Source organism: Melopsittacus undulatus, chromosome 6 (genome assembly GCF_012275295.1).
Source record: "Melopsittacus undulatus isolate bMelUnd1 chromosome 6, bMelUnd1.mat.Z, whole genome shotgun sequence".
Classification (NCBI taxonomy): Eukaryota; Metazoa; Chordata; class Aves; order Psittaciformes; family Psittaculidae; genus Melopsittacus; species Melopsittacus undulatus.
In genome coordinates, this window is record NC_047532.1 from 40,291,646 (window position 1) to 40,316,172 (window position 24,527).

Genomic DNA, 24,527 nt, shown 5'->3' on the forward strand with positions numbered 1-24,527 from the left:
GAAAATGAAGTTTGTAAGACCAGTAGATATGGATTCTCTGCACACAGGAATGTGACCTGAAGACATCAGTTTTCAAGTTTTCCCATTACCAGACATGGATTACAATGAGTTATTTTCCATTGCTCTTAAGGGCAACAAAACCAAAGCACAGAAGGTTACAAATGAAACAAAAGATATTGGCCAGACTACCTGAAGCTTAGCCCTGTATTTGGTACCTTTTGCCCAATAAAGGTTTTATGAAGAACTGATGAGCAGCAACAGTTCATTTCTTGATAGCCTCTTTAACTTCAAGGAATTACTAGGACATAACACAGCACTTTTCTTGGAACCCAACTCATAAAGGCCTTTTTTCTTTTTTTACTATGCTCACAGACATAAACATAGTATCATTCAACTAGTGATTCCCAACACTAGATACTGAAACCCAAACCACGAAGATAGTAAAGCCTTTAAATTTTACTGTAATTAAGTCCAACTCACGAAGCGTAATCCAAGATATCATGCCTTCCTTTTCAGGCACTGGTGCAGTCTTCCCCACACTCTTTTCAAGACAAATGAAGTATCAGAAACTCCAGGTGCCTTTCCCTTTCTTCTACATGAGTATTAGTTTTCATGAAGCCCTTGGGTGCTATGACTTAACATCATCTGCAAGGAAGACCACTCAACCTTTTTACTTACAGAATTCAACTATACAAACTAAATGTTGCTCAAACAGTCAGACTACCTCCTTAGTAGCTGCTAACATTGCTTCTCTTCTACCATTTCCCAAGAAATTAGTTTATTATGACAAGCTTTAACAAATAACAAAGTTTTAGCCATAAATTGTATATGCATCCCTTTGTCATGTTACTAAGCTCAATTTGCTAGTAAACATGAGACACCATCAAAACAGGAAACTACCTCAACAGCAAGCTTTAAGGATCATGTCCTGTTTACAGCTTCGTGTAACTGAGAAGTCCACAACAAACATTCCCAAGAATTCATTTTTACATAATTTTCTCCTTCACATTGTTACTTCACTAAAGTCAATGCTTTCATCAAGGAAACACTTCCATGCACAGATACACAGAACAACCAGTGCCATTCTGGAGAGCTGCAGATCACATTTTCCTCCTTTGGATCATTTAAGCAGATAACCAAATTCAAAGACCCATCTGTTGTACTCTGGATAAGGCACTTGACCTGAATGAGCCACAGAGCACCAGGCCCGTGTGTGAAAAAAGTCTGGGTGCAACTTTTCTTCATCATTTATACCTAAACAAGGAATAGTTCTGTAACAGTTGTGCTCTTTCAGTCTGAAGTCATCTTCTTGCAACAGCTTGTGCAGCTTTTATGAACTGCTTCACCTTGTTCCCTAAACTTACTAGTTATGGCCACATAAATATTTTGAAAGCTTTCAGGAGTTTATTCTAACAAAGATCCTTTTAAAAATAAACTCAAGGTGCACTTCAAAGGGGCATGCAAGAAACTCATTAGAACTTGTGAAATATTACCATGAAATCACAATAATAAAATTTTAATCTGCCCATCCGCAGTTCTTAACCATCTACACTGGGAAATTTTGTCAATCTAGGTCTCAGATGATTTCAGGCCCTGAAAAAAGTTGCCCTATGGCATGCATAGTATAGATATCGCTAGTGCTACCTGGGAGAGTTCTATCTTCTCTCCTCCTCCCTCCCAAAAGAGTACCAATATAAAACAGAATTATCATAATACTTTTAATAAATTCACCCACTGTTGCATATATTTTATCTTCTGCTCAAAACCTTTGAATAGTCTAGGAGTAAAAACCCATTAACTCATCTCCAACAGAAAATTAAAGAAGTGAGGTTTGGTTTCTATCAAAACAAAAAGCATGTATCACTTCTGGGGTACTTTATTATTTTGTCAAAGACATTAATGGAATCTGGTATTCTGATCTAGTATTAGGTCAGAGTCAAAAATATCAGTTTTAAGGAAAACCCCTCATTCTATACTCATTTGAACTGCCAATACCTTTAAGCACCAGAGTAATTTTCATTTTTCCATTTCATGACTGTTCTGTGGTTCCAAAAAGACAAGTTATGCATCTTTGTTCACATACAAAAAGACAGTCTAACAGATGTAAACTATTTATTGAATATTTGCCACCAATATTGTTAAATACATAATCTTGCAGTTTTCCGCTTTCAAGTTAAAATGTCAGAAACAGAACATCAAATATTTACAATTCTTATAAGGAATGTTACATAATGACACATTAAGGCGTAAATTCTTTTGGCTTATAATTCTGAAAAGAATGATAATAGCAAAAAGTGATGCAAAATCTTCATTGTGAGATTATGATTAAGCTACAATGTTTTACAAAAATATGGTGTAAGATGGTAATAATCCCATTCAAAATCCTGCATTAGGCCCCTCAAGAGGGGCTGATAATTTATACAGTCAAAACTTTAAAATTTACATATAAAGGTACCCTATTCACCATTTAAAAGTACAACTCTAAACATATACAGTTTTCAGGCCACAGTTTTGAAGGTCTGGAGTATCAAGTTGGTTTGATGAATTAGTCGGTTGGCACTTACAAACACATTTATTGCCCTGTTAAAAAGAGAAAGACACTGCTTCAGACATTTTTAGAAACATCTCATTCAACAGAATAGAATCATAGAATAGTTAGGGTTGGAAAGGACCTTAAGATCATCTAGTTCCAACCCCCCTGCCATGGACAGGGACACCTCACACTAAACCATATCACCCAAGACTCTGTCCAACCTGGCCTTGAACACTGCCAGGGATGGAGCATTCACAATCTCCCTGGGCAACCCATTCCAGTGTCTCACCACCCTTACAGTAAAGGATTTCTTCCTCATATCCAATCTAAACTTCCCCCGCTTAAGTTTTAACCCGATACCCCTTGTCCTATCACTACAGTCCCTAATGAAGAGTCCCTCTCCAGCATCCCTGTAGGCCCCCTTCAGATACTGGAAGGCTGCTATGAGGTCTCCACTCAGCCTTCTCTTCTCCAGGCTGAACAGCCCCAACTTTCTCAGCCTATCTTCATACAGGAGGTGTTCCATCCCCCTGATCATCCTCGTGGCCCTCCTCTGGACTTGCTCTAACAGTTCCATGTCCTTTTTATGTTGAGGACACCAGAACTGCACACAATACTCCAAGTGAGGTCTAACGAGAGCAGAGTAGAGGGGCAGGATCACCTCCTTCGACCTGCTGGTCACGCTCCTTTTGGTGCAGCCCACGATATGGTTGGCTTTCGGGGCTGCAAGCACACACTGCTGGCTCATGTTCATTTTCTCATCGACCAACACCCCCAAGTCAAATGGATCATTAAGTTTGGGCAAATAAATATACTGGCATTTAAGCTCTGCAATTAGGAAGCATATTGATGTTTTACCGTATCATGATCTATCTAAAGCTTACTGCTGGCAGACTTATGTGCATTGTTAATCTTAGAAAGACTGTGTTTATTGGCTAGAACTTAAAGACTTTGGCTCTCAACCATCATTGACATCTCAATCATTTATTCTGGGGTTTTAGCTAAGAGTGGAGCAGATGATCGTTAAACACCTGTTCTTTCAAAGCTGAACACCTCATCCCCTAGTAATTTCAGAATTTGCAACTCTTCCCTCAAGAAAGCAAGCATGCATATGGAAGCAACATACTCTTTTAGATATTTTTTGTTAAGAACAAGGTGTGGAGTCACTTTTTCAGCTCAATAATGACATCTGTGAGCATAACTTTTATTTAGTGCTGATATCTTCTGGTGGGAAGAGAGCAACTTCAATGCACAGTTCAGATTTAAATTACTTCTGATTCCACAAGGATATGAAATACAAGCCCTACCTGGAATTTCTTGCAATACTGATAATACCTAACATTTTAAGCTTATCCCTACAATGTGCAGCACAGCATTTGGTTCATATAGGGCTAAATAAAACTTGTCTCTCTCAGTATGGTTGGGGTACAAGCATAACATATCCATCCCTTTCTCCATTTTTTCAGTCAAATAGTTTTCTAATCAACTGAGATTATTTAGACCTAGTTCATGTGTAAATTTACTTATACATCTATTAAGTAATCACAGAGCTACCAGAAAGAAATTTAGACCTTGGTATCATCAAATTCAGCCCTGATTTCGTTAACAATAAAAAAAAAAAAAGAATGCTTTGACAGGAGCAAGGTAGTATTCAGAGCTGGCTTCAAGAGTTCTCTCTCCTTTAGTAATGCACCACTCCCTGAGTGCTCTTAGCCAAGCTCAACAAGACCGAACATGAAAGTCAGTCCAACCCAAACCATTCTATGGGTCTATGATCTTTAAAACATAAAAAATCTTGGGGGGTATATGCTCACCCTAAACAGACACTACAGTGAAACACACAACAGTGGCTTGAAAATCCAGGGGAAAGACCTGAAAAAAGCCTCAGTCTGAAGGCTAAAATGTTCAAATGAAAAGATTAATCAGCTAATTCAAAATACTATGAAGCACTATAATGAGTTATAAAGGACAATACAAATGTAAGTCAAGGAGAACACTGCACAGATATTTAGTTCTTACAAATGGTATTTCAAAAAAATAGTTTTTCATTTATTCAATACATAAGTTTTTGTCCTTATATATACACAAAAAAAAATCACACAAAGTCATGAAATTTAACTTTATATATTCAAGTTCAAAGCTACTACTGAACATGGGTGTTGTATGGTGGTGCATTTAACAAAGTTTCCTTTCCTTAAAGGCATTACAAAATGAATAAAAGTCTTTTAAACCAGACATGATGGTCTGTGGACACAGGTGAGAAAAAAAATTAGGTAGGTTCTTAAGAAGGTAGCTTACACCCCACAGATTGTCCTAGTTTCCCATTAGTCAACAGGGCCTTTAATTATGTAAAATATTAGTACAAAAACATACTTACTTTCCATCTTTAAAATACGTTTTCAGAGTATCACTGAAACTTTTGGAGTATTTTACAAACTCTTTCTTTTGGTGCTCAAGTGCCTAAGAAAACAGAAGCACAAGGAGCAGTCTTAGTTCACATACTGTGGACTACAGTGAGAATCTTGAGGTTAAACTGGCAAGAAGATTGGCTAACATTATGCTAGGCATAAAAATTTTATTTTCTTACAAAAAAACATGCAGAGAAATTATCCTTTTACTATTAAACTACCAGGACCTATCATACAATACTTTAACAGGACTGTTATGCCATTGACCATTTAAGCTCTCCTATTCATCCTGTAATCAAAAAAATATGCTTCTTCTTATACTATTAAAAAATATTGTGTAAAAGGAGTTACTGCACGTACCCGCCGGTTCTGGTATTGGTATTTCTTGAAGACATTATTTACTGTGTCAAGAAGTTCCTTTATTGCACTCGCGATGTCCCTATTTGGCAATAAAAAAATAGTTGTCATATTCTTAAGCTACCCTATTTAAATGTCAGAATTTAATCTCCTAGTAGTCAAATACTTTTTACAACAGCCTACAAAACAAGAATCAGACAGGATGTAGCAAGACCAAATGCAAAGACATAGACCAGCAAAACACAAATTCAAACTAGGAATCAGCAAATGAAACTCAGCCTAGTAATGTGGAGCTCCCATCAAAAATCCTCAACTCTCTCTTTATCCTCATTTTATAAGCGAGGATAATGCTCTTTTCCAACGGGAACAGTGTTGCTAGCATCTCCTACAGCATTTGAATATTCATGAAAAATTTTACCCCACTATCTGCAGAAAAATACATAATATGGTACTTACTTGATTGTCTGAAGAAACCTCACTCTGTCATTGATCTCATCAGGAATCTTACTAAGAATCTGTTTAAGTGCTCGTGCCTTTTCGTTAAGATCTTGGAATTCTGGTTCTGGCCTTTCAATCATATACTCTAACAAGAACAACATATTAAAAAGACTATTATGCTTCCTCAAGTATCTAGCGACACTAGAAACACAACTTCACAAAACGCATCAGTATTGCCAAGTTACATTTGAAGGTGAATAGCTCAGAAAGAGCCATGACCAGTAAACTGCAGTGAATACACACTGCATCAGCAGAAACACAGTGCAACAATAATCTTTATTATTGAAGCTGGAAAGAGAGTCCATCTTATTTTGAGACACTGAAGACACTAACCAAATGTAGCATTAAAATAACTTACTAAAGCCTACTGTATACTCCCCTTCTCTGACAGTGTAACTGCTGCTTTTAACATGAAGCGAAGGAAAGTGAGTATTAAATTCCATATAAGTTTTATTTTCTGTTTATTAATATTAAAAAAGGTAAATTATGCACCCACACACATATAGTTACAAATACTTGTTTTCCTTCTCTTATTAGTCAAGTATGTTTTTTAAGGAGATCAAGCTTCTCCAAAAGAGTTATTCAGAAAATACAAATATTCTACTACCATGCTGAAACAAAAGTCCATGAAGAAACAAATAACCTCTTCTGAAAACACGCATGGAGAAATATATGTTCCTTATTAATAGTGTAATTAAAAAGATACTTATTCAACATAAGAGATATTACCTTCTACATCATCAGCTGCCATACGCAGAAGAGACTCTGTGAAGTTCACATCCACACTTTTTTTCTCCAAGATTTTCATAATGATGTCTTGTGTAAGACCTGGATTTTCTTTTTCAGCCTGTATGGCAAAGAAAATTTTTATTCTTAAATATGCAGTACCTGAATATTGCAAGCACAAAGGAAGATTTTCATATAACTTGCTTCCTATACTGCAAGAGTTTGCTAAAAACTTTTCTAATGGCTTTAGAATAGCAAATTGTATTGAAAACCGTTCTTTCACTACATCTATTTTCTTTGATTATATCAGAGGTTTTGTATAAACAATTTTTCCAATAAGCCCTTCCACTCATTTCAACTTGAGTAATGAAGTTTTTAATGGAATTCTGTATTCTATTTAATTTTCATGAACACTAAACTTTGAGACAAAGATATTGTATCCACTGGGAATTAATTCAAACACAGGTGCTACTGCCCCATCTCCCACGTAGTGTTTTATAAATGTGCCACTTACAAATCATATCATATGCTCAAACATCATCTTGGAATTCCTTGGGGTTCTTTTTAGTCAACCAAACAAAAAAATTCCCAACCTTCTGACTGACAACACAGCTAAGTAAAGCTACACTAGACTACCTGTGCTGTTAACAAAAAGCACTGCTGTGTCGAATGAAGGTGTGAGGTTTTTTCAGCTACTGCTGCCATTTCTACCAATATCTCAGTTTTTAAAGTATTTGCATTCAGTAAAGCTCTCTACCACCTGCTGTAAAAGCATTTAACTTTTATGAGCTCTCCTTGAGCCAAAAGACTGTCTAGGTAGATTTAAACCTAAGTGTAGAAACAGGAAAATGTTACTTAGCTGCACAGGTCACATGTTAAGATATGTCATGTCTACAATTATTCTTGTTTAAAGGTTTTCAAAAGATCACTATTTCAATAAAGCAATATAAAGGAATATCTGTGGTTTTACTCTACGAATATAACAGAAAAGCTAGGAAAATTTTTTTTCCATTTACTGCTGGATGTAAATACATTGAATTTATCCAAAAAAAAAAAAAAAAAAAACAAAAAACCCAAACCTATTACCAATCACTTTGTAAACCATTTTTGAGGTCTGCTACCTGCCTGTTTCTCAAAGCACCTATCTATTCTACATAATCTTACATTTGGACTAAGTTTATTATCCTTAATTCCACATTTAAGTTTTTGTACTACATGAAGAAGGCAGGTTTTTATTTGTTTAAAATTGCTCAATGTTTTATCATTCAGATTTCTTCTTGTAACATTTGCGTACATCTCAGACTTACAGTCCATGCAACTGTCCACTTTATTTTTATGACTACTGCATCAAGGATGCAGACTTCAAACACAAAGACACAAGGGAACAAGACAGCTGAATATGTAGCTTCATCATATGTGGTTTACTTTTTAAACAATCATTCTTCAATACAAGTTATTTCTCACCTTAATAAAAGCTGCTCTCAGTGTCTGAGCTGCAGATAGATTTACTCTTTCTAGCTGCAATAAAAGTTTAGAGTTATTATCAATTCTAATGTTATCAGAACAACATGAATCAAGTAGTCATGCCTTGCCTTACACATCATAATGAAAAAGGGAATTGACATGCATTCAAACTACTGGTCTCATTTGAGGGAGAGATATTATAAAATGAATCCCAAATAAACCAAAAATCAAACATGTCACTGGGAGAGTTTTGCATTTATCTAGTCTACAGCAAAAATCTGACAGAAGCTTTTGAGAATATTTTGATAACCTCTGATACTCACAAAAATCCAAATATCCTATTTAGTTAGCAGTAAAATTAAAATGTATTAAGTTGTTTACAGGTACATGTTCAATTGCATGTTACTTTCTCCCATAGAATACCAGACCTAGCATTTTTGTGACAATCCTCTGTAAGAGGTTAAGAAAAAAGATCAGGGGCAAACAATGCACAGAAATAAGATGATGTTAGATAGAGCTTTCCCAATCAAGATGAGCAACCCAGTATTGTGATCACATTTCCCAGTGTGAAGGGGATTCTTACATTCTAAAGCAAAGTGTAGCTTACCTCATTAAAGACAGGGTACATAACAGCATAGAGAGGCATGGAAACCATAGAAGTGGTCTCTGCTTCATTCTTCATCTCTTCCATTGTCATCCTCATTCAAAGACCCACTTCTCAAGGAAAACACTATAGAAGCAAAAAACTCCTCATTCACTGAAATGTTTCTTCTTTCTCCTTGTTGTGCCAGAATACTTGAACTTGAAAAATAAATTGTCCTTATGTTGTGCAAGAAAAAAAAAAAAACAACAAACAGTTATGAATGGTCATGACTGACAGGTTCTAAAAATGAAAAAGGACAGAACAGCATTAGTTTATTATTGCCTTGAAACTAGGAATTACTTACTATATGAGTTAATACAGAATGACTACTTCACGTAACTTCAAAACGCTAATTTAAATCTATTAAGTGAACAGATATTTTAAAGAGTTACCACCTTCAAGTTCTTATGGAATTAATTTTCCTGAAAGAAGTGATTTTATTTGATATTACAAAAATCTTGCTACCACTCATGAGCAACAGCATCAGGTTCCTAACAATTCACATATAGAAAAAGCTCGAAATGCATTACATGCTGTAAACCCAAACCTCATACAGATGCATTATGACAACTAACATGAAAACTACCTATAAATACTCCATATTTTTGCATATGCAACAAGCTGTGATTCTGTTGGGGATCAGTGCCTGCTTCCTACCCATTTAAATTCTGAATACTACTTTGGTTTTACACAAGCAAGAGTCTTCAGTTGTGTTTCCACTGAGGTTGTATTGACAGCTGTACTAGCTCCACAGAAAATTATTATTTCACTAACTGAACCTAGGTTTTAGAAGTTCTCCACCCAGCCCAGCTCACCATATCTGACATGGAGTGATCATTGCTCAGGCCCAGAAATTATTTGGAAAAGCAAAAATGTCACCCTACAGCTCATAAGAAATTATTGTTACAGCCTACATTTTTCATTCATAAGATTCTTTTAAAATGTTTTATGTAACATAATTGAGTTCAAAGACCTGAAGTCCAAGACAGGAATAAAGTTTATATTTCCTTACAGTATTTAATGGACTAAGTAAGTTTGGCGGTTTCCTAGCTAACAAGCTTCAGATATCAGGCATTTGTATGTTCAGGTATTGATTTTATTGGTATTTTAGTAAAAACTGAAAAAAACTGACATTTCTAAGAAGCAGCAGAAGCTACCACAGTGATCAATATAACTTCCCAGTAGTTTGAAGAAGTTAAAAAATGCCAAGATTGTCTCTTCAAGCTACATTCCTCATTATGCCCTGCACTGGCTAAAAATCTTCAGGTTGTTTAAACAGAAGAATAGGTATTCTTTTTTGCCCAAGGCAGGTTAAATATGTGAGTTTAGCTATAATTATACAAGTGAAATTTGTTACTTATCACAGTAAGCATGGACAAGAACTTGTGATAACTACAAATATCTTGCTTGTGTCATCGTAACACATGATTAGGCAACATGAATGCACCCAAAGGTGAGAAATCAAGTGAAGAACTGGTCATATAACAGAAACAGCCAACAGTTACAAAACAATCTGAAGTTAAATTTAACATGACTATAGTTATAAGCAGTAGCTTTTTATAAAAAAGTCTCCTGACATGGACTATTTATTGCAAAATATCATTTTTGTTTCTCTTACTGTTCCAGCCTTTCAACATGACATACATGAGCAGATTCCTAAAGCCACAGAACACAATTAGCAAGATTTTTAAAAGAGGCTGTATAGATAAAACATGCCCACATGGATGGAATTGCAAAAATTAGCACTCTCCAGTTTCCATCAGCTATCCGCAGATATTTTATGGCTGTCAGGAACGTGGAAGATTACAAAAGAATATCCATAATTCCTCAAAAAGTTGAGTCTCTCTAAAGAACATATTTCAGACTTAAATAAATTCATGCAAGATCTACTCACATTGGGGGGGAGGGGGAACTTGTCTGAACAAGTTTTCACTCACAACTGCAAGTACAAGCTGTCCCATTTATTATACATGCACATTCTTTGCTCTTAAGACTCTGGCATGTAAGGGGCAGGGTGGAAGAAGAGCTATTTGGTTTACTGTTTAATTCTGCATTTCTGGAAGTTCAGTAAAAATATATACTTACTCAAGATACTACACTAACAAACACCACTGATGATTGCATTCACATACTGAATTTACTGCATGTTTTTATCTAGAGAACTGCAATTTCAGAATAAATTTTTTAAATAGTTAGAGATCACTGAACATTGTTCTAATCTACCCAAAAGATTTTTTTTTAATCATAGCAGGAAGGGCAAAACAGGACAAAATAATCAGTAGATATAATTACTTTGTTTTTATGGTTTATCAGTATCCACAAAGAAAAGGAAATACTAAGTGAAATGATGGATTTTTTTATGATGACGAAAACCTATTACATTGTGGACTACCAGGAAGAACTCATTTTCTCCTGAAGAGCAATAAGCTACTGTTACTAAACCATGATAGTTAACTCCCCCCCCATTCAAAAAATATTATACACCATCTATCACCAGCAGACACTGAAACTCTTCAAACAAAACATAAAACTTTGAGTTTATATTAACACAAAAGACCCAAGTGTCCTGACTGAATAGGTAGATTTAAATATACATGCACACAAAAAAACACGTAAGAGCATCAAATAGTTTTGATGCCAGCATATAAAAATATATTCAATATATCACACTGGTCATTATTCCAGAAATCTTCCCGTTTTCCAGAAGATACACTAAGTAGTGACATGGTGTCATGCAAGTAAGTGACTATCAACATTGCCACACTATTTGTCTTTGCAGACAGATGTAAGTTGGATACACTGCAATCTCTGTTAGTGTTACATAGCAGGAATAATAACATTAAAAAAATCAAGCTAAAAATAAATAAATAAAGAAAGCAAATCCCAAACCCATTTATTTGCATTACAGAAAGAGTCTGACATAGCTGCACTAAACCACATGCATATACCTTTAAAGAAGGTCTATGGATCCAATCTCCATGAAAACTGAAATTTCCATTCTATTATTTAGATAGATTGTATCAATTATCAGAAGTCCACTAGCCTTCAGAATGGCCTAACTAACACCAAAGTTTAACACACATTATCATGCAGCAACTAGAAGATTTCAGTATTTCTTTTGGTATGTGATCAAAAGCAGTCAGTAAGCTGCATAGTTGCCAAACTTTATGACAACACTGTCTTCTAAAAGCTTAACTTCAGTTCACTGTCATCTCAAAAGTGTCCTTCATTTGCTATGAGTTTATCATCCTTTCATCTGACAATTGGGTTGGTTTTTTTTTTAATATTCTCAAAAAATGGAAGAAGATTCTGTGAAAACGTGATCTATTAGAACAGCAAAACATTATCATGCTGTTCAGAAAATCCTGGTAAAAATAAGAAGCAAAAAGGTGTTATTGTACTGGTAAACTTGTTTATTGGTCGGAGGTAAGGGGAAAAACAAGTGAGACAAGGAGATTCTCTGTATCAGAAGACAAGATACTGCTGCATGCAAGGCTATCTTTTTTTGTTACAATGATCCCATACATTCAAATCCGTGTATGTGCAATTAGGACCATGCTTCATGCTACATCAGATGAAATCACCCATCAGAGAGCATGTACAGGAGGTACAGAGAATTTAAAGTGCATCTAAATTAGAAAACTCTGCTAAGGTGCCAGTTAATATAATCCTGTCTGCTCAGACTTAAACCACCAAACACATCAAGCTGGATTCCAAGAGATGTACAAACATGGAGAATTTATTCTCACTGTCAGTGTAAATCTTACATTCTACCCCTTAAGCTCCAGCACTAGATTATCATCCCAGCTATTCAGCAACCAAAAGAACTGGTACGCTTTAGATGAGGAATTAGTTCGGAAGGATTCTGTAATAGATCTTTTCTCCCAAAGCCATCCAATGGCATTTTATTGCATTCAACTGAACTTTATAAGGAAAAAGTCCTACGTTAAGATAAGCTTCCGGTAAGCCAAAAAAGGTTAACAGCAAAAAACCACCATGCTTACCAAAACCTACAACTACTGCTATCAGTACTTAAGATGGTAATTTGCTTTCTCTGTGTCATTTACTGGCAGACTTTTGGTCTGCATCAAGTAGCAGAACTGCAGAACGACTTCACAAGAATATAACCAGCATAGTATGACTACAGAGTGCAGTAGTCTTTCCCAGAGCCACATGTGCTCATTGGTCAGTGTGAAAACAAGCAAGTTACCCATCAAAGAAAGGTGTTCATTTAACACTATCTTTTGAAACAGTGTTTAAAGAGAGCAGAGTCTCATGATTACAACTTCTTAAGAATTTTAAAATATCACACACCTTAGACATCAATCGGCAGGATTTCAATCTTTAGTTATGTCATCAGCTGATCTACCTTAGCACTGATATTATTTCTATTCCCTTCTCCAGGCTCCACCTTAGATCTCAAAAGCTTTAAGAGTGTAGACATTAATATGTTTTTTTAGAAAAATACTTACGAGAAACAAGGCCCAAGGCAATGATCTACCAGAATGTTTTTTAAATGTCTGGCTTCTAGCAAAAACTACAGCTCTATTCCTGCTAGAAAAGGCTATCCCTTCCTACCAAGAAGTTTTGCTCCTCTTTTTGCACTGAGAATTCAAAAAGAGGTTTTACCTTTAACCTGATCTGAGACCCAAGTTACCAGAAAAAAATAATTTGAGGAGGAAAGAGCAGGGGAATGGAAACACCAGCATAAATTCTATCCTAAATTCAGAATCAAAGAGCTTGGCTCCTATTTTTACTCTTTTTCTTTGTGAGACAGTAACTTACCTGTTAGCACTGTATTTCAGTTATAGTTTGCAATTATTTCTCATTGCATAACTTTATGGTATGAAGCTTAAAATCTTTGTGCTTCATATACAGAACTATGCTCCTCTTAAAAACTGAAGTGACTTCATGCCAGGATGGCTGAATTGAGTTAGCATATAGATCAACTGTTACAATAACAACAACCTCGGTATTTTAAAATCAATAACAAGAAGCTTTTTTCTTAAATTATTCTACTACTCTGATCCCATACTCTACTAGCACACCCAGCAGTTTCACTGAAGAGTTAATAAAAAGAATGTTATCAGAAAAATATCACTGAAGTTTTAAATATACCTCAATAGAGATACGCAGTTTTCAAACATCACACACATAATAGCCACTTACATTTGAGTTCACTCTCACAAAGCATAACTACTAACGCATTTTACTATTGTAAGAACAATTTGTATGACTAATTCAAAAATCACACGAGCTTGCAATAAACCCAATATATCTATTTTTAGAATCATGTTAACTTAAAAGAAAAAAACCAAAATCCAAGCCTACTCTGATGTCAGACTTAAAATAATGTCTATTTTTTTTTTTTTGCTATGTTGAACTTTTATTTTGATTTAGTCTATCCGAATAACACCCAGCTTTTGGGTCTGCCTACCACATGAGAAACTATCACCTCCTGGACTGCACCCCAACTACACCGGGTAGCTACGTTCCAATTATGACATCGTATAACTGAAACAAGTTCTGGTTCAGAGCATATGTAATTACAACAGTATACCCCTGTTTGGTTTTCTTCCTTTTTGGGACTGTGAAAGTAAAGCTATCACTCCACCAAACACAGCTTTGATAAAGCCACAGTTTCAAACATAAAAATACATTCCAAAAAGTAAACAAACACCAGAGAACAATCAGTCCCTCTGATAAGTGAATCAGCAGAAATCTAGCCCAAGGTTTCAGCCACACACCTGCATGTGTAATCTATGGAAAATGAACTAACCCAACTCACCAGTTAAGTTAGCAACTTAATGGGACTTAATGGGACTTAAGTCTCCCCAGACAGTTGGGTTACCAGGAGGAAGACAGCCCAGAATACCTGCTGTCTCTGCCCGGTAGTTTCACTTTCTGCTGCGGTGCGCTGCGGCCCTGGAGCCGCCAAGTTTGCGGGAAGGACCCGCGATACCTTTTTCTCCCCCTCACCTGAGGAGGTACCAACCGCGCCGCTGGCACTTGCCGCAGCCACCTGACATCGCTCTGTTCCGGCATGAGGACGAGCTAAAAATAATACACATCCGGGCCTACCGTGCCCGGGCTCAGGCGTCGCCCCCGGCCGCCCTCTCGAGACCGGCCAGGCAGCGCAGGACAGCCAGGCCGAGGAGGCTCAACCCGGCCAGCTCCCCCATACCCCGTAGAGAACGCAAAAGCACTCATAGAGCCGGGGAAGGGAGAGCTACGAGAAGGGCAGGGACAAGGACAAGCTCTCACGCCGCTGCGCCCCCGCCCTGGGGCCGAACGAAACGGGTAGCACACCCGGCAGGGCCGGACCCGCTCCATGTCAGGGCGAGGAAGGGCATCCCCTCCCCCGTCTTTTGCACACGGCGAGAGCCGAGGCCGCACTCACCTGCGGCGAGACCTACCAGCGTCCCCCCCAGCCCGCGCTGTCCTCCGCCCACCTCCCTAAGCTTGGCCCAGCTACTGGGAAGAGTTTTAATGCTTCTAACGCGGCGCAGCCCTGAAGAGTGAGCCAGGCCATGCGCGCACACACCCGCAGACCCGCCACCCCCCAAACGCACTCGCTGCCCCGCGGGTCCGCACGGAGAGCAGGACCGTGGCAAGGCACAGTGCAGCACCTCACCTCCCCCCAGCCCACAGAGCCTTCGAAGCTCTCGAGTGAGCTCCACCGCCACACCGGAAGCACAAGCGAAGAGGAAGCGTCCGCGGCTGTTACCACACACCAGGCGTTGTCCGGAAACAACCGGCAGCCGCGCGGGCCCCTGGACTGTGTAGTCCACTACCGGCGACCACAAGCCCCACAATGCTACGCGGTATCGGAGCAGGGGCGGAGACAGGCGGGGAGAAGGCGGTGGAGTCTGCCAATCGGACCGTGAGGCAGGCGAGGGGGAAGCCGGGGGGGGGAGGCGGAGCCTGTGCTGGGTGTTGAGACTACCCGAGCGGTGGTAGCGGTTGCACAGCCGCGGCGGATCCCGGAGCGGCGTGTGCTGCGGAGGGGTAGTGGGCAGCGGGCGGGGGTGTGGTGGCTGTCACCCGGCTGGTGAGTGAGCGCGTTCCTGTGCCGCTGGGGCTGTATGTGCTGGGTGGCGGCTGTTCTGGTTTATTACTTGAGCGCAGCTTTCTGCTGCTCCGTTTCGGCGCGCGTGTTGGGCTGGAGGTGGCAGCTGCGCGGAGGAGCTCCTGTGCTGGAGCGTGAGGGGACTGCTGGCCGTTAACAGTAGCCCGAGCCGGGTTCGCGCCGCGCGGGGGCCGCCGTAGCGGTGTTCCGTTAGCGCCTGAAGGGAGGGCGGCTTCGCCCGTTGCGGGGGCAGTGGCGGCTTTTGGGAACCGAGGTGCCTTCCCGCCGGTGGGAGAACTTCGGAGCAGGCGAAACAGAGCTCGGAATACCTGCAGGTGCTCCGTCATCCATCGTCTCCGCTTCTGTCTGCTGGCAGCGGCGGGGAGGAGGTGGCTGCCGCCTCCGCGGAGCCGCGGCGCCCCCAGCCCCGCTCGGCGGCGGCCGCGCCTGAGTGGGAGCGCTCGGTTCTCGAGTTAGTCTGCGGTGAGTGTTGTAGTGGGAGTTCCTAAAAACCCGGCAGTGGTGGATGGGTCTTCGTGGCTTTTCTGGACCCTTTCTACCCGTGACCGTGATGTTGGTGTGGGGTTTCTCTCGCGTATGGCATGCTTGTCTGCCCGCTTGGTCGGTAATCTGCAGGATGCATGCGTGTCCGTAGCGTTTGCTCTTTCGGGTGTTCAAAAAAATAAACTTGTGTTTACTTAATTTTTGAGGTAACTGTGTTACCGGTAAGCTTTCAGATTTAAAGTTTTAAGTTTTATTTTAAATTAGTTCAGTTGTTAAAGTGTTAACTCAGTTTTGGATTTGTATCCGTGTTAAAACTCGCTTCTTTTTTTAAATCCTGAAAAGCGCTACCTAAACTTAAGACGCACAAATTCCAATGCGAACACGTGAATGAAAAGCAAAAGTGTTAAACTTGTCAAACGTTGTCTGTAACTTCCCGCAGTGCTGCAGTGGCAAAGTGGGAAGAAGACTGACGCCTGTGGGACAGATCTTGTGCATGTATCCGTGTATGTTTACCTTCACTTAGGTGAGCAAGAACGTCGGCTAGGAAGTAAAAAGGAAAAGAGAAAGGCACTTGCATTGGTTACACTTTATTATGTGCACTGAATTTTTTCCTCTGCACACCACCGTGTTTTGTTTTAATCAGGTCCATGTGTGATCTCATATCAGATAACTCCACACCTTTTAGCATTAAAGGGCTACTTAAAACCTGCATGGTGTGTATGAATTGTGCATTATTAATCTCCTACAGTCTCAGATTTCCCATTTCCTGTTGGTTTTGATGTGATCAGTACTTTAGTCTAATGGAAAATGGAAAATTATGCCATTCTGTTCAGGTAAGAGATGTTTACCAAAATTGATGGCATGGACTGAGCCAATCATATCTAGGGTATTTTATCCTTTCAGTGAAATTAGTGTGTTTTAGTATAAATCTACAAAGCTGCACTCCTACAGGTGCTAAAATGTAAAATAGTCTGTTATTCTTCTCCTTCAGTTTTGTGATACTCTCCTAGACTGTGTCTGTGTCTTGTGTGTTTGTTGTGTTGAGGGGATTTTTTTCTGGGGGAGGGGGGAGATTTGTGGTGTTCTTTTTGGTTAGTTGGTTGGTCTTTTTTCTTAACTTATTTTTTCTTAAAGCAGACCAGATTCGTATTTTCCTATTTTATGACCATTGTATTTTTGAGTATTGTTGATTGGCTTAGTGTGGTGAGGAATAATTGCCAAGGAAAGAAGAGAGGAAGTAGGAATGATTGATCTTTAAGGTATGGGTTGTCTACAGTTACACAGGGCAACTGAAGAAGTAGTACAAGGTGAAGGCTTATGGCAATGTTAAGCTTGCTGTTAAATGAAGTTATGAATTCCAAAACTTAACTTCACAAGACTGTCTGTTCTGCATGTTCACATTCTCAAACTGAGTTTTAGTTTGGGTTTTCAAATTAGCTTTGACTTTGTCTCCCTGTTTACTATTTTTAGTAAATGATTTGCTCACGTGTATGTGGAAGTATTCATGAAGTTGTCACTCATCTACTTTCATATTCATTGATGAAACCACACCATACACTGTGTGTCTTTCTGCCTCCTGCATGCCTTAGCTACAGTGCTGCTGCCTCCAGTTGATTAAAAAATGGACTGAGATTAATGTACTTCTGAGCTGCTAAGTGATTTGCTTCCTTTGGGAGATGCTGGTGTGGTTTTGTGTTGGTAAGACTTGTGTCTCGTTATCTCTTCTCTTCTGTCATATGGAAGAATGTGTATACATACATATGTAGTCTAGCAGAGCTCTAGGAACACTACATTTTTGTAGCAGCTCTTGAAATTTATTCTGTAGATGTAAATGTCATGTTTATGCACAGTTTAATTTGTCTTCTAATCTTACCTGTTTCAAAATGTATTAGTGGACAGGGGTTAGTGCTGGTAGGATTCTTCACATCAAGATCTAGCTACTTTTAACTCACTAAAGACCTTTTCAACTAACATCTATTTTTTTTTTCCTTTTTCCACTTAAAAATTTCAAATTTGTTTTTTGGTTGCTCACCATCCATGAAGACACATTCTTTTGTCGTGGCTGAATACCTTTTAAAATTATTTCTGACAATCCACATTCTGTGTAGGCAGTACCTTATCCTGTCTTTGTAAAACACAAGCTGAATACAAATTAATATAGGGTACATCTGTCTTATATGGAGTCTTTAGGCTGTCCTCATCTTAATAAATGTTTAGTGTTCAAAAATAATGTTAAAAATTGGTGTGTAAACATGGCTTTAAAAAGTCTGTTTTTCTTTTTATATACTTGCATATCAGTGTATCTGATTGCACATCAGTATAATGGGCAGATAGTAGGGAAAGACATCTATATAGTCAATTGTGAACAGTGAGAACATTGTATTTTTATTCAAATGAATTAAAGACCATTGGAGGAAAGTTAAACTTGGAAACGTATTTTAAATTCTTTAGTTTAATTCATGTCTTCTGAGTACTGGCTGTCTTGTGAACTGGATGACAAGAAGTATCGGAACTTGGGTGGGGAAGATATAATGTAATGTATTCCTGCAGGAGAGAAGGAAATACTTGCTGAACTGTGAATCATTGACTTGACAGAACCTCTTTTTCTTTAAATGTCTTCATAAAATTGTGCTGGTTATAATGATGCTGGCCATTTCATGACAAAAAAAGTAATCCCACATAATAACTGTAAAGTTTTGGACTTAATTTCCCACTTCACTTGATATTTAAAGCAGTACAAAATTACAGGGATGTAAGTAACTTGCATCAGTCACAGTAGGAATATTTTTTTATGTATATAGTGTAAATACATTAATACAATCATTAGTAAGGCAATCTGTGTTGGAGAAGATCTCTTTAGCACTGCCATACTCTGAGTATTCAAGTAGGATGAATTTCTACATGAAATAACTTAAGTTTCCTGACTTCACTGTAGAACGATGTATCATCTCTCTTCACTTTCCCTCCCCTAAATACTATTTCTAAAACCGTACTTGCATATTGCACTAAATATAAATGTAGATAAAATAATCTGTGTATTTGCTAATCAGTAAAGCTACACAACTTTATCATTTTAGAACCAAAAGCTTAAATTTTGTTTCTATTAGTCTTGTACACATGCACACACTCATCTGCTTATGCTTCAGCCTATCCAAAATCAGATGTATGCTGGAAGTTGTCTGGTAACACTGCATTTGGAAACACAAACCTTGTAGCATGGTCACTGCCTGGCCTCATTTGCGTATGCAACAGTACCTTTCTGTTCTGCTTTTTGCTGTTTTGAGTAGTGCTGGATAGCATCTCATTTGCTGGCCTTAATGTATGCAGGATAAAGAATTGTTCTTATGTGGTATGCCAGCAGTGTGCACTCACAGCCCAGAAAGCCAACCGTATCCTGGGCTGCATCAAAAGGAGCATGACCAGCAGGTCGAAGGAGGTGATCCTGCCCCTCTACTCTGCTCTTGTGAGACCTCACTTGGAGTATTGTGTGCAGTTCTGGTGTCCTCAACATAGAAAGGACATGGTACTGTTAGAACAAGTCCAGAGGAGGGCCACAAGGATGATCAGGGGACTGGAGCACCTCCCATATGAAGACAGGCTGAGAAAGTTGGGGCTGTTCAGCCTGGAGAAGAGAAGGCTCTGTGGAGACCTCATAGCAGCCTTCCAGTATCTGAAGGTGGCCTATAGGGATGCTGGAGAGGGACTATTCATTAGGGACCGTAGTGATAGGACAAGGGGTAACGGGTTGAAACTTAAACAGAAGAGGTTTAGACTGGATATAAGGAAGAAATTCTTTCCTGTTAGGGTGGTGAGGTACTGGAATGGGTTGCCCAGGGAGGTAGTGAATGCTCCATCCCTGGCAGTGTTCAAGACCAGGTTGGATGAAGCCTTGAGTGATATGGTTTAGTGTGAGCTGTCCCTGCCCATGGCAGGGGGGTTGGAACTAGGTGATCTTGAGGTCCTTTCCAATCCTAATTATTCTATGATTCTATGATTAAAATACCAACTGTAAGGTTGTGTTCTGCTTTGTTTAGTATGCTTCAAAGTGAATGATTATGTAAACTGCAGACTGTGGCTAATGTGATAAACATTGCATGAGTTATCTGCGTCCTTTTTTGTCTTTTAGAGTCATTGCAAAGCAGCTGTAGCTATGAGATGGGACAAGAGAAAATTTCCTATGGATAAAAGCTGATTAGTTAAATACGCATCTGGCTTTAGGTTAATAAGATACGACCTCCTGTGTTGCAAAGGATTTTTTGTTTAGTTGAGTGTTTAAATATTATAATTCTTGAGAAATACTTTTTTAGACCTTGAGACTATTCTTTCGAGAAGAATCATTAATGGCAAGTAACATACTGTCTAGAAGAAGAAAGTTAAAACCATGTAGCTGTGTTCAGTTTTAACCAAATAACTAGCCTATTAATTGAAATATATTTCCACTGATTTATGCAATTGAGCCCTGCAGCCTTTCACCATTATCATTACATCTAAACAAATAATTGCTTAATAATGTAAACAGTTTATAATGTGCTGTGTGTCTGACAGTTCTAAACCTATGATGACTTAATGAAGCTAATGGACACTGGCTGCTTCTAGGAAGATTAATTCTGTCACAGTTGAAACTGAAATTGTACTATGTGTGCAGTGGGATTTTTTAAATACACAAAAATAGGCACTTGTCAGCTAGGAGTGATTTCTCCAAACCTTGGAAGAACTTTAGTTCCCATGCTTTTCTGTTTTCATCTATTTTTGTCATCCATGTTTCTGTATGAGCAGTGGGTTTGGAGATAAAGACAGGCTAAAATAATTTGGGCTGTTCAGCCTGGAAAAAAGGAAGGCTTTACAGAGACCTTGTAGCAGCCTTCCAGTATCTGAAGGGGGACTACTCAGATCCTGGAGAGGGAGGCTTCATCAGGGACTGTAGCGATAGGGCAAGGGATAATGGCTTCAAATTTAAACAGGGGAAGTTTAGGTTAGGTAAAAGGAATGAATACTGTGAGGGTGGTGAGCATTGGAGCAGGTTGTCCAAGGAGGTTCGGAATGCTTCATCCCTGGCACTGTTCAAGGCCAGGTTGGATAGGGCCTTGAGCAGCCTGATCTAGTGTGAGGGTTCTCTGTCTGTTTCAGGGAGGGTTAAAACAAGATGATCTTAAGGTCCTTTCTAAGCTTAACTATTCTATAACTTCCTCATCTGCAAAGGGAGAACTATAATTACCTTTCTAACTCTTCTTGAACAATGTATTTAAGACTTTGTTTTGCTTTTGGAATTCTGACGGAATACTGACAATTTTGCTCAGACATCACAGGAAAAAAAGATGCTTTAGTTGCCTTTTCAATACGGTAATATGCCCGAATTACACTAGTTGTGTGTTGAGTCTGGTACCTTTTGAGCAACAATGTCATTCCAGCTCTTGGTTCTCCTGTAGATGTTTGGAGTAAGCTGGAGAGCTTGAATGTCTACTTTTCAACACGGTTTTTAACTGATATTGTCATGGCAAGGTAATGTTAGGAGCATGAATACTTCATCAAAGACAGCCCATCTGAACTTTTCAAAATTACTTAGTGGAGATTGCCTCCTTCCTTGACAGTATAGCAAAATGTCATTTTCCAGTCACTATGACTATGTCTGTGGTAACATTCACTGCCCCAGTTTTTCCCCATACATCTCAGTTATGCAATTTGTGGCTAGAAAGAAAACAGGTTTAAAGGTTTTTGCTTGCTTTTTTTTTTTTTTTTATTTGGTACACTAAAACTGCCCTTTTGAATGCTTTCTTTCCACATTTAAATTTAAGCAGTTCTTGGAGCACTTAATTATTGTGTACTTCACATAGCAATTTGAGTTCACTGAAGCAACTCATGTTTTGTTTCTTGGGTATCTTTTTCCAAAAGAAGCATTTCCTCTGGTTTCTGTATGTATTTAAAGCTATTAATCAAAACCTAAGACAACACACACAGCTTATTGTAGCATCAGGTTTTCAACTTGAGATCCTGTTGATGTAAGGAAAAATGCCTAGGTACATACCCAAATTTCTGTAAGTATATGTAAAGTCTGTATGTGAATGATAACCTTTTCATCTGCAAAGAGAAATATGAGAAGTGGGAGGAAAAAGAGAGGGAAGCCAAGCTATTTTTACTGTAAATATGTCAGTTTATTGACTTGAAATTTCAGATTTATTCAAAAAAGCAGGAGGAGGAAACAGTAATGTCTGCCAAAAACAAAGTAATTAGTGGGAGTGGAAAGATGTCTAATGATTCTCACAAGTACTAAAGAGGAATAAACTAGTCTCTTATTAAACTGGATATGGACTTTTAAAACACTGTAGTAATTCTGTTTTGTCTTTAAAAGCATGTGCACTTACATATGGTGAATAAAAACCTCTTCATTAAAGTAACATTGTTTGTTCACAGTAACATTAAAGGCAGCGGGTGTTTTTCATAGTAAAAAATCAAAGCTGACTCCACACTTCTGAAATAAAGGTTCAGATAATACTGTGTACAACTGATGTTTTAGTTGAAGATGACAGAAAAGACTTTTAGTTTAAAACTTAATGTGCTTGCTGCACCGCCACTGTCTAGTGTGAAAAATAAGGTGCTGCTTCATGACTGCATGCACTATGGAACCATCTTTTTCCCTTGTCCTATGACTCTGGCTATGATTAGTTTGGTCACAGAGTGCAGAAACATGTCTGTTCTCCCAGTTCTTTCTATGCAAAGAAGCTATTAGTGAAGGTCTATGATTTCATTTTCATCCTGCAGTAATATTGACTTCTAAGTATTACAGGTGGGGAATATGTGTTGTCCATAACCCATAGTAGTAAAAAAGATGTTTTGCCTTTGGTTATTTGTTCTCTATCAGAACTGGGCCTTCCCTCTTCATCTGCTCACTTGTTTTATCTGTCTCCTTCAGTGCCCAGACCTCACCATAAAATCTCCTTGCCCATGCGCTGGCATTTCTTCTGCTGTGTCCATGGTGCTCTGTGCTCCCGCAGTGTGTACATATGGATCTTCCCTTCTTTTAATCTCCAGGTGACATTGCCTGCCTCCTTACTTCTGCTGTTTGAATATGCCATTCCAAGGAAGCAGAACTGTGAGAAGTAACAATTGTGGCTTTCTGTTTTGAAGTAAGCCATAATTCTATTGCTACCAGATCAGACAGAATATAGCAGTAGTCTGTGAAATATCCCACCCCACATGAACTTGTCCAGAAGTGGTTTGGGTTTGGTTTTGGTTTTGTGGTTTGTTTGGTAGGGTTTTTTATGTTGTTGTTTGTATTGTTTTTTTTGGAGGCTTGTTTGATTGATTGATTGTTTAAGCCAGAGACAAGAGAATGGTTAATATATAACTTCTTTGCTCATTTCCCCCTGCCTGTCATGTGACAAACTGAGGGGTGGCTCAGGTGTGTAAAGAGCATGTCTAAATAGGTGTTGGGAATTCCACAAGACCTGAGGTAACATTCCTAATAGAAGGGTAGTGCCAGATAGAAAACTAATCATCCTGAAACAATATCTGTGGTGCTTTGTAGCTTTAACTGTTCTTGCTCTTCCTTGGCAGAGGTTCTGAAGTGTCATGTGCCATGCATGCCTGAATGCAGCTCCTCAATTCACTCTCACCTGTGTGGTCACTGCATGCAACAACTATACTTGTTCTCAATTTGCTGTAAGAGAGTGCTTTTATTAGTTCTGCCCAGCATCTCTGAGGCATAGCAAATGCCATGGTAGCACAAAAATCTGTGTGGATTTTAGAGCTTTTTGGAGTCTTCACTTTGCAAAAGCTACTTGGATCATCTGTAGCTGGCAGTTTCATCTGCTCTCCCTACTGTGCATGTGTTGAAAGAAAGCAGGATATTAGATTTACAAGTAGATACCAAGAAAAATATCAGAAAAACAAGCAAGCAGGAGTGTCTAATTACGGGGAATATAGAGCAGCAGGGCATACACAGATGATGTCTATGGAAGTAAGAAACAAATTGACTGAAAGTAGATATATTTTGAGGGGATGATATGCATGAAGTGAAAAAATGCCATTGGTAATTTTTCATACATGAATGCAAGGGAGGAAAATGTACATACAATATCAGAACTTAGTACATTTGTGAATTTGAAATAACTGATAGCAGGTCTCCATATATGAAGTGACAGCAAAATAGCCTTCAGCTTCAAGAGCTGAAGTTTTCATTCAGTCACAGTGAAAATAAGTTCTTGAAGCGATGGAAGCATATTTCTCAATGACAACACTTGGATATATTGTCTTTGGAAGTAGAAGAAAGCAACATGTATTCAGGTCTGCATATAAAAATTGTTACAAGGAGCTTGGTCTTAAACAGTA

General features: G+C 38.7%; 2 protein-coding genes across 4 annotated transcripts in view; one reads left to right on the forward strand and one right to left on the reverse strand.

The window, feature by feature from the left end:
* Positions 1 to 2,095: 2,095 nt before the first annotated feature.
* PDCD10 (programmed cell death 10) lies at positions 2,096 to 15,417 on the reverse strand. Its single transcript, XM_034063744.1, has 8 exons — positions 15,264 to 15,417; positions 8,594 to 8,805; positions 7,987 to 8,040; positions 6,526 to 6,643; positions 5,755 to 5,881; positions 5,302 to 5,380; positions 4,911 to 4,993; positions 2,096 to 2,580 (listed from the first exon to the last, which is right to left on the reverse strand). Exons 2-8 carry the CDS (start codon positions 8,687 to 8,689, stop codon positions 2,499 to 2,501), a joined length of 639 nt encoding a protein of 212 aa, XP_033919635.1. The 5' UTR covers positions 8,690 to 8,805; positions 15,264 to 15,417; the 3' UTR covers positions 2,096 to 2,498.
* Positions 15,418 to 15,587: 170 nt separating this feature from the next.
* Positions 15,588 to 24,527, forward strand: part of SERPINI1 (serpin family I member 1) — a 52,271-nt gene continuing 43,331 nt past the window's right edge. Inside the window, exon 1 of one of the 3 annotated variants that reach the window (XM_005146868.4) lies at positions 15,588 to 15,680. The gene's annotated coding sequence lies outside the window, so the exon portion shown is untranslated. Of the gene's footprint in view, positions 15,681 to 15,953; positions 16,182 to 16,672; positions 16,726 to 24,527 lie in introns of those variants that run through there. The other 2 variants (XM_031047104.2, XM_031047103.2) reach the window with 2 other exon arrangements.